Source organism: Macaca nemestrina, chromosome 5 (assembly GCF_043159975.1).
Source record: "Macaca nemestrina isolate mMacNem1 chromosome 5, mMacNem.hap1, whole genome shotgun sequence".
NCBI classification, from domain to species: domain Eukaryota; kingdom Metazoa; phylum Chordata; class Mammalia; order Primates; family Cercopithecidae; genus Macaca; species Macaca nemestrina.
In genome coordinates this window covers 126,690,235-126,704,760 of record NC_092129.1, presented here as the reverse complement: position 1 = coordinate 126,704,760, position 14,526 = coordinate 126,690,235, and the positions used below count along the sequence as shown (strand labels likewise).

General features: G+C 35.1%; 1 protein-coding gene across 3 annotated transcripts in view; it reads right to left on the bottom strand.

The window, feature by feature from the left end:
* The window catches only part of LOC105479541 (collagen type XXI alpha 1 chain), a 197,532-nt gene that overhangs the window by 37,341 nt on the left and 145,665 nt on the right, over positions 1 to 14,526 (bottom strand). For 2 of the 3 annotated variants that reach the window (XM_071096926.1, XM_071096925.1), the window contains one exon: positions 6,936 to 6,989. In XM_071096926.1, coding sequence (XP_070953027.1) covers positions 6,936 to 6,989 — 54 coding nt within the window. Of the gene's footprint in view, positions 1 to 6,935; positions 6,990 to 14,526 lie in introns of those variants that run through there. The other variant, XM_024792114.2, reaches the window with a different exon arrangement.

Genomic DNA, 14,526 nt, shown 5'->3' with positions numbered 1-14,526 from the left:
AATAATAAATCGCTCAAAAGTCCCAAATCTTGTTATCTAAATCAGCTATGGGTGTGATCCATCCTGGGACAAAATCCCTTTCCATCTATCAACCTGTAGACTACAGAGCAAGTTATCTATTTCCCAATTATGATGTTAAAACAGGCAAAGGATAAGTTATCAACATACCTATTCAAAGAGAAGAAAAGAGTCACTGATCCCCTGCAATATTGAATCCAGCAGAAAAAAATTCCATCAGGTTTCATGACCTAGGAATACCCCTCTGGACTTGGGACCCTGTCCTCTGGGTGAGAAGCTCCGGCCTCTGTGCCCACGATTCCAGCCTTGGAATCACTATTCCTTTTTACTTGAAAGATAGTACATAATTGAAGTTGAGTAGTTTTATCAGCCTGCTTCCTACCTATAAAAATTTTGAGTGTCCAACAGCCTTCCCTCACTTTGTCTTGTCTCTGTACCTTTCGTTCCAAACTGGCAGAGTTTCTGCTGATATAACATTATCGAAACCTTGTAAGTTTCCTGTATATATAATGAGGATTTACACAATTATACAAGAGGCTCCTCCCCAGGTTTCTCCTGGATAATCTCATATCTTTATTTGTGGCTTCCACTGGGCTGGTTGAATGGATTCATGAGTCCCATATCTAATCTCTTTTGCACTAGCAAACTTTGTCTAGCCACAACCTTAACCTTGTTTCCAGCATGCATGTGTAACAGTGAAGCTGCTAATTTTAACATCTTTTGCAATCTGTATAAGCAGGATATTTCCCAAATCATCAAATGCTGGTTCCTTTTTGCTTAACAGTTCTTTCCTCAAATACCTTTTTCTCCTCACACTTTACTATAAGCAGTAAAAAAAAAAAAAAAAAAAAAAAAAAAAAAAATCATGCTCTATCTTTAGCACTTTGCTTGGCAATCTTGTCAGCTAAATATACAAGTTCATCACTTAGAAGTCTTACTTTCCGCATAACTACAGGATATCATTTAGCTAAATTTTCTGCCACTTTATGACAAGGTGTCACCATTCTTCCAGTTTCCTATAGCATGTTCCTCTTTCCTCCTTTATCAACAGTGCCTTTAATGGCCATTCATCTAGCAACAGTGTCTTGATGATGCTATACATATTTTCTGAGATGAGAAAGGCTTTCTCCACATGACTTCCACTTCTTCACTGAGCCCTCACTATCAATCTTTAACATTCATTTTTCTACCAATAGTCTGTTCAAGGCAATATAGACTACTTCTACCATGTGCCTCAAAATTCTTACAGCCTCTAAACATTACCCAGTTCCCAAGTCACTCTACATTTTAGGTACTTAGGTAGTTTACTCCCGGAAACAAAATCTGCATCAGTCAGGGTTCCACCAGAGAAACAGAACCAGCTGAGATATATCAATGTATGTATACACACATATACACGGCAGAGACTTGTTGCAAAATATTGGTTTATGCAAGAGTGGGGACTGGTTAGGCAAACACCAATCCATAAGACAGACAATTAGGAGGTGTAAGCTGGAAACTCTCATGCAGGAGCTGACACTGTAATCCATGGGAAGAATTTCTTTTTTCTCTAGGAAACTTCAGTTTTGCTCTGAACTTTCAACTGACTGGTTCATGCCCACCAGAAAATCCAAGATCTCCCCATCAGAAGATCTTTAACTTTATCATTTCTGCACAGACCTTTTTATCCAAATAAAACCACATTTACAGGTTTCAGAAGTTAAGATCTGATGTTTTTTAGGGGGAGGCATTTTTTAACCTACTACCACTAGTATTTAAAGAAATTCATCTAAAATTTCCTTGGATCTGACCCACAATTTTTTATTGCAATTTTATTAATTTCTATTTTTTCAAGCCTATTATTTTCTAATTATCCCAAAATACAGACCTTCTCTTTAAATACCTTTGTTATTATTTCGATACGTTCCATTTAAAAATATTTTTGGATCACTTGCACTAGCCCAAACTGGTTCTTTGTGTTCTATTCCCTGCTTACTGTTTGGTGTTCCTCTGTATCCATCCATGCAGTAAGACTTTGGAGAGTCATCTCTTATCTTACCCACATCCAGTGGATCCTCAAGCCCTGCTAGTACCTGTTTAGTTCATTTCAAATCCATCCCACTCTCCTCCTCCCAACTCTGACCATTCTTGCTTTAGTTGTTACTAGAGGTGACAGAGCTCACTAACTGCTTCCAGTCAAAGGTTTTAAGTAGGGAAGTAGGGCTCCCATTACTCTCAGAATTAAGTGCAAACAGCACAGACATCTAAAGTCCTTCCTGGTTTGGCCACTATCTATCCCTAAAACCTTGCCTACTGTTTCTATCACTTTCCTTTCATGTACCACATGGCAGCCTGAACTACTGTCAGTTCTTCTCAGAATATGTTTTCTTCTGCTTCTATATTTTGGAACATGCATGCTGCACACTCCTGCCTTGCCAGGCCAAACAACTTTGATGAGCCCACTCATATTTATCATCCAGAATTTGGCCAAGAGAGTTGTGTTTATAAGAAGGCATCCCTATACATTTTAAATAGGTAAACTGTATGTGAATTCTATCTCATAATATCGTTTTTTTTTTGTTTTTGTTTCTTTTGAGACAGAGTCTCCCTCTGTCACCCAGGCTGGAGTGCAGTGGCATGATCTTGGCTCACTGCAGCCTCCACCTTCCAGGTTTAAGCGATTCTCCTGCCACAGCCTCCCGAGTAGCTGGGATTACAGGCGCCCACCACCACACCTGGCTAATTTTTGTATTTTCAGTAGAGGTGGGATTTCACCATGTTTGCCAGGCTGGTCTAAAACTCCTGACCTCAAGTAATCCACCTGCCTTGGCCTCCCAAAATGCTGGGAGTACACACATGGGCCACCACGTCCGGCATGCAATTTTTTTTTTAAAAGAACGCATAACTTTTGGCAACGCCTGCAGACTCATGTAAGGTTATACACATCTTCCACGGCCTTTCAGGCTCCCTACATACCTACATTCATAACATTCATACTGTGTTGCCATCTATTGGCTCATCTGACTCCTTGATGGCCAGACCACGATTCATTAATCTTCACATTCTCCTCAATTAGTATGATGCCTGGCACAAAGTAGACACTCAGTAAATACTGTTGAATAAATAATTGAAAGAATATAATCTTTAAACACAGCAATTCGTGGTTGAAACAAGTTATAATAAATCTATCCATTGTTAGACCTGAGTTTACAGTTTCCTGAATTGAAGTTAATTAGGTATAATTTACCACTTAGAAAGTAAATTACTTTTAGGATTGGATTACTTTTAGGATTGACACATACTAGCTTTCAAAATCAAAGTATTGACATGTGAATGTACTTGTACTTTGAAGCAATATAATCATTTCCTAATAAATTATAGCGCTAGCCATTAATTTTAATTCTGGGAGTTAGTGTTCAGTATCAATCTGCTTACAGGGATGAATCACCATTAGACTGACATAAGCTGTGTTCAATTAGCTTTAAAGCATTTTTCCAAGAGCTTCTGTCCTTCCATCTGAAGCTCCATTAATTTTCTTGGCTGCCACATTATAGAATAAAGTGAATATGCCCTTTATAGTAGAGCCAAGTCATTTATTACAACTACTTAAAACCATTATTCCCACACAATGGAAGAATGTTTATTTCTTTGTGTCACAAAATATATAAACTTTATGGATTTTTTTCTATTTTCAAAGCTTTTCCACAAATGATAAGAATCCATTTGCACAGCATAATAAAAACCAAGTTTTCATTAATTGTAAAAATAAAAAAAAAAATAGCTTGTAACGCTATCTGTTCTTATTTGGAAGAAAATACAGACCAGAAGAATTGTTTCCAGACATCAGCAAATTTGAGACACTTAACCTATGAATTGCTTTCCTAACAGGGTGCATTTCCTGGCATAGGAAACTTGGCTTCCTCTTCGCCATTTAACAAGAAAGAGAGGGGAATGGAGGAAAAGAAGTAAAGGGGCCCCTCCTGTCTTCTCCAGTCTATTGGGCTGGAGTAGGAGAGTCTCACTCAGTAACTCCCAGTTTTCTACCCACTAGATTTAGGAGGAAAAATTTCATCTCAATAAGCTCTACTACCCTATTTACATTAATCTTTGCCTCAGCACCTTGTTTGTCTATCTTTTCGAACTTGGTAATTTAGTTTTTGCTTGTTTATCCTTTTACCATCTATCTCCCCAACTAGGCTGTAAGCCTCCATGAGGCAGCCACTGTGTTTCCCTCACCACTGAAGCTAAACGTTACAGGGATGTAAGGAGTATTGGGAGGAAAGAAGGAAACGGTTAAAATCTAAAGGACCACACTTCCTGGAATGGTAAATTATTCTAGTGCAACAACTCTAGACAGGAATAAGTCTTGAACAAAGTGGGAGCAGGCAGGGCAAAAACAAACCCAAACCAGTGTCTTTTCGGGGATAAAAGTGAGAAACAAGCAGCCTTGGGAAAGGAAAGCATCTTCTAAGCACTCCTCATTTTGTATTTAATATTTCTTTTCTTTTTCTTTTTCCTTTTTTTTTTTTGAGATGGGGTCTTGCTCCATCACCCAGGCTGGAGTACAGTAGTGCAATCTCGGCTCACTGCAACCCCTACCTCCCAGGTTCAAGTGATTCTCCTGCCTCAGCCTCCCGAGTAGCTGGGATTACAGGCACGTGCTACCATGCCCGGCTAAATTTTTTTATTTTTAGTAGAGACAGGGTTTCATCATGTTAGCCAGGATGGTCTTGATCTCCTGCCCTCGTGATCCACCCTCCTCGGCCTCCCAAAATGTTGGGATTACAGGCGTGAGCCACCACATCGGCCTATGTTTAATATTTCTTTTCTCTTTTTAGGTTTTATTAAGAGATTTCAATAGCATCATGTTCAAAGTAAATATGTGCTCCTCACATTGAATTATGGTCTACACAGACCTGCCAGTCAGTCTGCCCTTTCTAACATTGTTTCTACAGGAGAATGAGTTACAGATTCCAAATAACTGACTCACAAACATTTAGAACACAGTCACATCCTAAATTATACCCAAGCTCTCACGTCTGTTGCCTCTTATTTCCCTCTTCCTCTTTTTCCTTCTCTTCTACCCATTCACCTTTCTTTCTCTCACCTCTCTTTGTGTTTCTTATTCTCTCTCCCTCATACACACACACCCACACACACATACACTTTATACTCTGAAACAATACCATAAACAAATAATCACACTAAGTCTTATATCCAGTTACCAATGCTCACAATTTTTCTTAAATAGCATCAATTATGGCTCAGATATGTTGAGCTGATGCTACCCTATTGAACTCGCTCCATGCTTATTAATGCCCTAGTCGAGGCCTTCCACTTCATGCCTGGTCTGTCAAAACAGTCTGCTAACTAGTGCCCTGTTTCCAGTTTCTTCTCCTTTCCAATCATTCCACACACACCAGAAGCTCATACACTGCCTCTAAAACCGTTCTTTTTACTATGTTATCTTTTTTTCTCACAAAACTTCAATGACAAATGAGTAAGGTTTACTTTTCAAGCTTGCAGTCAAGGCTCTCCATTTCATGGCCCTAGCCAAGTTTCAACCTTTACTTTCTAACACCCAAGAGAGACCATTCTGTGCAGATTCAGGAACTTATTAAGATCATTTCATTATTTCCTGGGCACACTTTTAACCATCTCACATATGTGTCTTCATTCAGATGAGTTCTCTCTCTCCCATCTTCCTTTAATTCCCAGTCATCCTTTCATGAACAAAACCTGGCCCAAACCCTTGGTAAAAATTTTTTCAAGCACCTCAATAACAGGATTACCTTCCTATACTCTTTCAGCACTTAGAATAGCCCCATGCATTTGTGCAATGTTCTTACAATTTTTAAAAATTTCCTATGTAAGCTTCACAACAACCCTATGTAGTAAGCATTATAAGCATCTACACTATTCATACTTAGAGAAAGATATTCAGGGATTTGAGGTGACTTCTCCAAGCTCACACTGATGAAATGTAGCAGTAATCATCTCCAAACCCTGGCTTTCTGACTCCATATCAGATTCATATTTGGCCCATACTATAAACAGTTGGTAATTATTTGCATCAATTTTTTCAGTCTTCCAAATTAAATTATAAGCTTCTGGAAGGCAATAGCATTATATAGAACTTGCCCCAGTACATAATCATACACAAGATGAAATTCAATGAAAATTTTATTAAGTAACTTTAAGAGCAGTTTAATCCCTCTACCCTATTTAAGAAGCTTTGGTGGTACCTCTCTCCCTCTTACGTACAATATTTAAATTCTGAAATCTCAACTGAACACTTTGTGCTAAATGTGATAAAAAATACATCTCAACTATTACTTCACTTCTTAACCTAGCTCCCCACAAAGCAAATTTCAAATTTCTTGAGGGTAGGTACCTTTGATGAATAAAATAAGATCTGCTGGTATTTAAATGTTGGCCATGAGCTGTAGGAATAAAACGTGGGGGCAAACTATATTTTTAAAACTCACCTGAAGTTCAGAATCACCTGGGACACTTGCTAAAAATGTAGATATCTAGATTTCAGATTCAGTACTTTCTTAGTCATGTTTCTCTACCCCTGATTTTTATTGAACACAAGATCCCAAAGACCATACTATGAAACAATAGATGAGTGGTAAAGTGACATTGACTAAAGGCTCAGCAACAGACCATGATGTTTGTGTTAACCATGCATTTGTTTGGGCATGAGTGCTTGTGGTTTGTGACTCACCCTGTTTGCAAAATTCTTCCTGGTTTCTAAAAGAGGATTCAACATTTCAATATTTTATGGTGTTTCACAAGGAGCTTCTACAACATCTAAAATCTGGAAGTCACTGAACAAATAATAGGGCATCTGAGAGAAGAATTTAAATAACCGAAAGGATTTCAAAACAGGAAAAGAACTTCATCTTTTAGAACTGAAATGAGAAGGTACTCACAGGCTCTCCCCGTGTTCCATCCTGCCCTGGAGCTCCAGGGGATCCTGCTTCTCCCTTTTAATGATTTGATAAAAAGAAATAGAGAATTCAGTTTTGAGGTCTGCTTACCAAAATAACAACATATAACATTACATATTAAAGAACATTAGATACAAATAGACAAATTAAAATTACTTCTGGACTATTGATATTAACTTTTCCCAACATCAAATAACTTTTTCAGAAATTCATAAAGTGACTATATAAACAACAAAAATGTGTACATAATGGCAGATAATTGAGTTAAGTTATAAAATAACTGTGGTACTGTATAGTCATTCTTATGAGAATAGACCATCTTATCTCCGAGGTAAATGTGACCAATATTCTATATCAGTCCTATTCATATTCACTTTTTCATTTTTACTTTAAAACTGATCATTTTGTTGGACCTAATTTGACCTTGCCTTCAAAGAGTTACATTTTAAAGTAAAAACAAAACTTGCATTAGGAATGGAGCTATTTATAGGTTATTAGTTGAAATTATCTGGCACGTTAGTATACACCTATTTAAAATAAACATCTAAAATGCATATTTTAGGTAGCTGTTAAAATTATAATTGTTTTTAGTTATATATATCTTTACATTACTATGTTCAAGTTAAGCATCTTATTTTACATCTACCTTTTGGAAGCTAACTTTTTTTCCCAAATGAATCAATTGCTAGTGAATACAAATGTATCTGACACTTTATCTACTAAAACAATAAATATTAGCGGAAAATAATCCTAAAATGTATAATATCTGCAGATTAGTACAACTATTAAACTGTCCGAACAAAATAAAGGATAGCAAGGAAGAGCCTGTTGACACATATACACACATGTACACACCCCAGACTTTTTGAAATCTAACAGTCATTATGAGCCATGCGTTTGTTTCTGTCCAGCAAAATGCTACATCACAACAAGCAAAGTTCTCTGCAAGCAATTTACCACACTTGATTCATACCAGAAAGAACATTTTATCCTAGATGAAAGCAAGATAGGAAGTAAAACAAAAGCATTTTTTCCTGTAAATGTCTCAAATACCTGAGTTGAAATAAGTTTAAGGGAGAAAGAGTCTCAGAATGCAATGCACTGAAGCATATTACAACACTGTCATCCATAATTTCATATTCTAATAAATTTCCCAAAATTATAGAAAATAAAGCACAGAAGAGCCTCTAAAATTTGGCAAACATAATCAGCACTTAGAAAAAATTCAACCATATTACATTATCTAAACAACAATTCTCCCACTTGTGTGAATTCCTGCATTTTATTAGACTGTGAAATGCCGACTAAAGCCAAATATTTCATCTATAACAGTTTTATTTACAAACACTAGATGACAATTGAGGATAAAAGGAGCAAAGATTAATGCTTTCCTAAAAATTAGCCAAATTAGAGGGAGAGAAGTTATTGCTAATCCAGTAGTTCTACAGAAAAGCATATAAAAATATTGGAGGAAAAAACGTTGGATCTACTTAGTTTGAAAGCTACAGTTTAAAAAGCCTAAAAAATTAAAGACAAGGATATGTTGGATCCTAATACTATGGAGAAACAATGCAATATTTTTATCTGAACTCAATACTTGTATCAATAGTCAGAAGGAATCTCTCATATTAGTAGTTCTCAAATATGGTCCTCAGACCAGGCAAGATCAACTGCTTCATTTAACATGGCAACTTCTTCAGAATGTAAAATTTCAGGCCATACTGCAGCATACTAAGCCAGAATCTCTGGGTGGGGGCCAGCAGTCTGTGTTAATAATTTTTCCAGGTGATTCTAATGCAGCCATTTGAGAACCCGCACTGCTGTAAGTCATTAGATCATTTAACTTCTCCTACTTCCAGGTACTGTCATATGTGACTTATAAAACAATCTGTAGTTTATATCTTCTGTATATAAAATAAAGAGGGTAAGGCAGTTGCCAAATAGTAGAAATAATTAATTTGAAATTATTAGGTTGGTGTAAAAGTAATTGCAGTTTTTGCCATTAAAAGTAATGGTAAAATACATGATTAGATGACTACTTTGATTTATAAAATCATGACTACTTTGATTTATAAAATCTCTACTTTTTTCTACCTGTCTAATGACCTAATATCATTTTATTTTAATTACTAGGAGTTTAAAAAACATAAGTAGCCATCAGCAAAGTTCATCAATAATGAAGTTCCACAATTATTTGAAGATTTAACTGACTGTGTTCTTCCTACTTTATATTAGACACTTAACATATTAACTGAATAAAATATCACATTCTTTATTATCTATAGCAGTGATTCTCAAAATTTAGCTTCATCTGAATCACCTGGAAGGTTTGTTAAACTGCAGATTGTGGGTCCCAACCCAGAGTTCCTGATATGGTAGGTCTGGGGCAAACCCCTGAAAACTGCATTTCTAATAAGTTTACAGAAGGTGCTGAGACCGCTAGTCTTGGGACAACACTTTGAGAAACATTACTCTAGCCCAGATCTCAAAATAGACTTACAGACTCTTTCTGCATTTATGAATCCCTCTCTTCTATGAACTTCTATAGCATTGTATAGCTTTTCACTTAGTACTGAATTTTATTATGCTAAGTTGTTTAGCAGGTGTCTTGTTTATATGTGTTATTTGTTTGACTTAAGCATTCTTTTAAAGGTAGAAAACATAACTTATATGAATTTTTTTAATCACCTACAATACTTAGACTAGTGCCAAACATAATATAAAACTACAGGTACCCTTCTTTACAATCATTGGGGTATATCAAGGAAGGAGGAACAGACTATTTATTCTTCAATGTTCAGTTTCAAGGGGATAAAGGAAAAGAGAACAGCATTTGTGGATAAAGCTCTAGCATTTACTGTTGGACAATTATGCAGTTAGTTATTACAAGATAATGGCCGGTCATCTTTACCTAAGAACACTCTCTTCATTTTTAAATAATGGATTTTAATAATGTTTCATCAAGAAATGAAAGGATAATTTCTACTTGGCATTTCCTCGAAATAATCAAATGCAAGACACAACCAGCTTGTGAACTTTAGTATTGTTACCAGAACTTAACCTGATCACTTGATTACTTTTACAACCTGGATAACCCGGTGCAGACCAGTTTGTTTGGCATTTGAAAAAGTATAAAACACAGCCCCATCTCCAATTTATTGTTTTTCTATTCTGTTATTAACTCCCTTCTTGATATAACATAATTGAGAAAATGTCATGCTTAACATTATTCCTCCATCTAATTTCTGCAGCTAACGTCAAAAATGATTTATTCCACAACAAAACAGTTATTTTAAAAAAGGAAATTTAACTAAAACCAGGCATGTGAAACTTGCACTCCATGTGTATTTCCTTTCATGCTGTGACCCACAAAAAATAAAAGGATGGAAAGTAATTTAGTTTGCTTATAGGAATCTTCAAAATCAGGTGGAAGGTATGGTTTACTGATCATGAAAATATAGTTTAATTTTAAGGAAGATCCTTGCTTTGTTAAGGAAACACTTTATTTTGACTTTGATCTTATGGCATAGTTTATTCTTCGTTTGTAAACAAATCTCTAGCATGCCTGCGGATGTACTGAAGATGCAAGGCTGAGGAAGCTTCTCCTGGCTGACCGAGTAGACAAACATTTGGAAGGTATCATGCACAGCAGTGAGCATACAAACTAGACCCAGAACCCTCACTCTGCCATGGAACTAGCTGTGCATGTTTAACTAAATCCCTTCATCTCTTTGAACCTGATGTTATGCATAAAATGACATTAATACTCCAAACCTCATATATTTTGTTTTTTAAGAAAACAAGAGCCTTTGTGAAAATGCCTTATGCAACTCTTGGCACAGAAAGGGAGATCCACTGCCACCAAAAAGTTGAGGTTTTAACAATCCTTTATTCATGATGTATTTTTGGCTATATTATTTTCAAATAATATATATTATTTTAATACTTGAATTGCTATAGTTTGTCATTATAATTTTTGCAAAATGAGTATTTTTAAACGTAAAGCCAATCCTTCTTTATTCTAGTTAAGATATCATTAAAAGGCCGGGTACGGTGGCTCATGCCTGTAATCCCAGCACTTTGGGAGGCTGAGACAGGTGGATCACAAGGTCAGGAGATCAAGAGCATCCTGACTAAAAAGGTGAAACCCCGTCTCTACAAAAAATACAAAAAGTTAGCCGGGCGTGGTGGCGGGCACCTGTAGTCCCAGCTGCTTGGGAGGCTGAAACAGCAGAATGGCTTGAACCCAGGAGGTGGAGCTTGCACTGATCCGAGATCGTGCCACTGCACTCCAGCCTGGGTGACAGAGCGAGACTCCATCTCAAAAAGAAAAACAATATATAGATAGATAGATATAGATATAGATATATAGATATTATTAAAAGCAGTAGGTTCAACAGTTTCATCATTATTTTCTATAACTACGAGAGAATATTTGGGTATAACATGATTTCTAACCAGTTGGTGAGCAGAATTTTCATTGATTGTTAAGTTATGGCTATGTCACCTTGGACAAGTTATTTACTCTAGTTCTTTGTTTCTTCATCTGTGAAAGGGTAAAGTTTTTCCACTTACAACTCATAATGATTTATGAGATTAATGAGAAAATGCATGTACAGTACTGTAAAAAGAGCCAAGCTCTTGGAAAATATCCAATGAGTTACGCCTTTTGTTATAATTTGTCCTTTTCTGTCTTTGGTTCTTTGCATATCCAGCTTAAATGCTACATTTAATTATTTCAACCACTTTCTAACTAAAATTCTTCCCCTTTACCTCACTCTGCATCCACCATACTGGCTTATGCAAATTCCAATGCTGAGTAAACCAAACTGAAAACAGCCTCAGCCTATGCTTATGTTCTAAGTATGGCTATGGAGGAAAAATACTATAGTAATCATACAGATTATAACTTCCAGCTTCAACTGGACTTCAATGCAACTTCTATATTTCCTGTATCTCCTCTCTACCACATTTTTCATGTATATAGAAAGTTTCTGCTATATAAAATATCCTCCAAACAACAAACGCTTTTTTCTCCTTGTCCCAACATTCTAAGAAAAAATGGGATACAAACATTCTGCCACCAAACCAACACACTTACCTGCATTTGCACCCATCCATTCCTCTTTCATTTTATTACAGTAAACAGGGGTCTTTCATTCAATCTAAGATAATTCCTTATAACTCTGTTCTATATCCCATTCTTTCTCCTTCTCTAAATAAGATGGAGCTTCTTCTCTGTGTATAACTGCTTACTCAACATCTTCCCGTGGATATGCCACAAGAATCTAAAATCAACACATTATGTTTCTCACTCCTCCACATCCCCAGCAGTAAACACACCAAGTCCTACCCAGCAATCTCATTAGCTAAAGAAACTTCTAACTTCATTATATATAAAAGAAGAGACAATCTGCAACTAAGAAGTCCAGCAAGCTACCCAAACATGTACAACCCTGCTTATTATTGCAGGTCAAAATACATGCAGGATATTTCAAATTTGAAAAGAATTGTCAGATAGCGTCCAAAAAAAAAAAGAATAAAAAGAAAAACATAATAAAAACTTTTCATATTTTCCTCACACAAAAATAAACATAAAGAAAACTGAAACAAAATGCTGTAACCTGGATTAACAAACATTATACAAGTATTTTTATTAGTTAAAAAATTCAGACAGATGATGTATAAAAGGAATACATGAAATAAGAATTTACTCAGGAATCAAAAAGACAAAATCATCTCAGATGAGACCAATGATTAAATTACTAGAAACCCAGGGAGAATAGATTTAACTTAAAATTATAAACGACAATGAGGAGAAAACAAGCATAGCCAATAAAAATAGACTTTTCAAACACATTAAAAGGATCAGAAATGATAGAAGACAAATAAATTTCAACATATCTGTAATTGGAGTCCTTGAGCTATAAACCAAAAATAAATAAATAAATAACATAATTTATATTTAAAACTATAATTCAAAAGAACATTCCAGAAAAGAAAAAAAAAAAAAAAAAAAAAAAAAACCCTGCATCTTCCTTTCTAAAGTTTTTTGGAGTAACTGGGATTTTAAATTCTGAAACATATGCTATTAGACTTTAAATGCAAAATTGTTTTAAACTCTCATCTTCATATGAAAAAGAGTCACAAAGGCAAGACAATTAGATTGACATCAGCAACATACATGTTGGCAGTGTAAGCAGTATTTCTAAGAAATTCAGAAAAAAAAAAAAACAGTGAAGAACAGTGAGACAAGGGTTTTATAGTTAGGCAAGCTGTCATTCAAATAATAAAAGTGTAGAAAAACATACTAAAATATCAAGAATTCAGAGTACTGTATTCACAAGTCCTTCCAAAGGAGGAAAACCTTTATTAAACCCAAATGTGACTGTGGAATACTGGTAAAGGTGCTGGTGACAAACACCGAGTATATTTAATTGCAGATCTGAAACAAAGGTAAAATGTAAAGAGTATTTTATAAATATTATATAATCTGATAAGATAGAAATAATATAATTAAACAAGAAGAAAAGCATAAGGAAAAGGAGAAAATAGAATAAATTCATTAATTTCCACATAGATAATAAGGTATAATTTAAATTTAACACAACAAAGAGTTGATGCTCAAGGTATGTAAAGGGAGAATAACAGAATTCTGAAATGGATATTTACAAGGAGTAGTAAATGTAGTATAAAGACCACTAAAATAAAAATATAAATTTCCCTAAATCCCAAAGAAATTAAAAGCAGACTAGGAAAAGGCAACAAATCACACTGAGAAAGAAACATAATCAGTAGAGCAGAATTTACATAATAAGATAACAAAATTACAACAGGAGTATTTTGACAGAGATAAGACCAAACCTATCAGACAATGGGTGAAAATAGACTTAATCTATTAAAATAAAAATATTCAGATTGCTTTAAGAAACAAAGAACAACTCTACACTTGATACAAGAGACACAACTACAACAAAATGGCTCAAAAAGCTAAAGCTAGACAATAGAAGGATGGGCGAAGGTACAGCAAGCAAATAAAAAGAATCAAAAAGAAAACGTGTAATCCTGATACCGGACAAGGTAGAATTCAAGTGAAAAATTATTAAAGGAAACAAAAAATGTATTTTATAATGCCAAAGCCACAATTCAAAATGAAGATGTAGTAGTGAAAATATCTATACAATGAATAACGTAGAAACTACATTCGTGAAACAGAAAGTGAAAGAAAAAATAGACAAAAATGCACAAATAATAGACACTAATACACCACTCTCTGTTCAAGACAGGCCAAACAAAGAATTAAGTTACAGAAGATCCAAATAAGATATTCAATAAGGTAGTTCTTATGAATGTATATGGAGTTTTACACTCTGAAAATAGAGATTTACCTTCTCATATGCACAGGGAACATTCCTGAAAATTAAACATACAATAAGTCAAAGAAAAAATTCACTAGAACTTATAAAGAAGATTATACAAACATTCTCTGATACAGTGCAATAATATCAGAAATTAGCAACAAAATCTAAATAAAATGATTTTCACCCTAAAAAGACTTTTAACTCTTTAAACA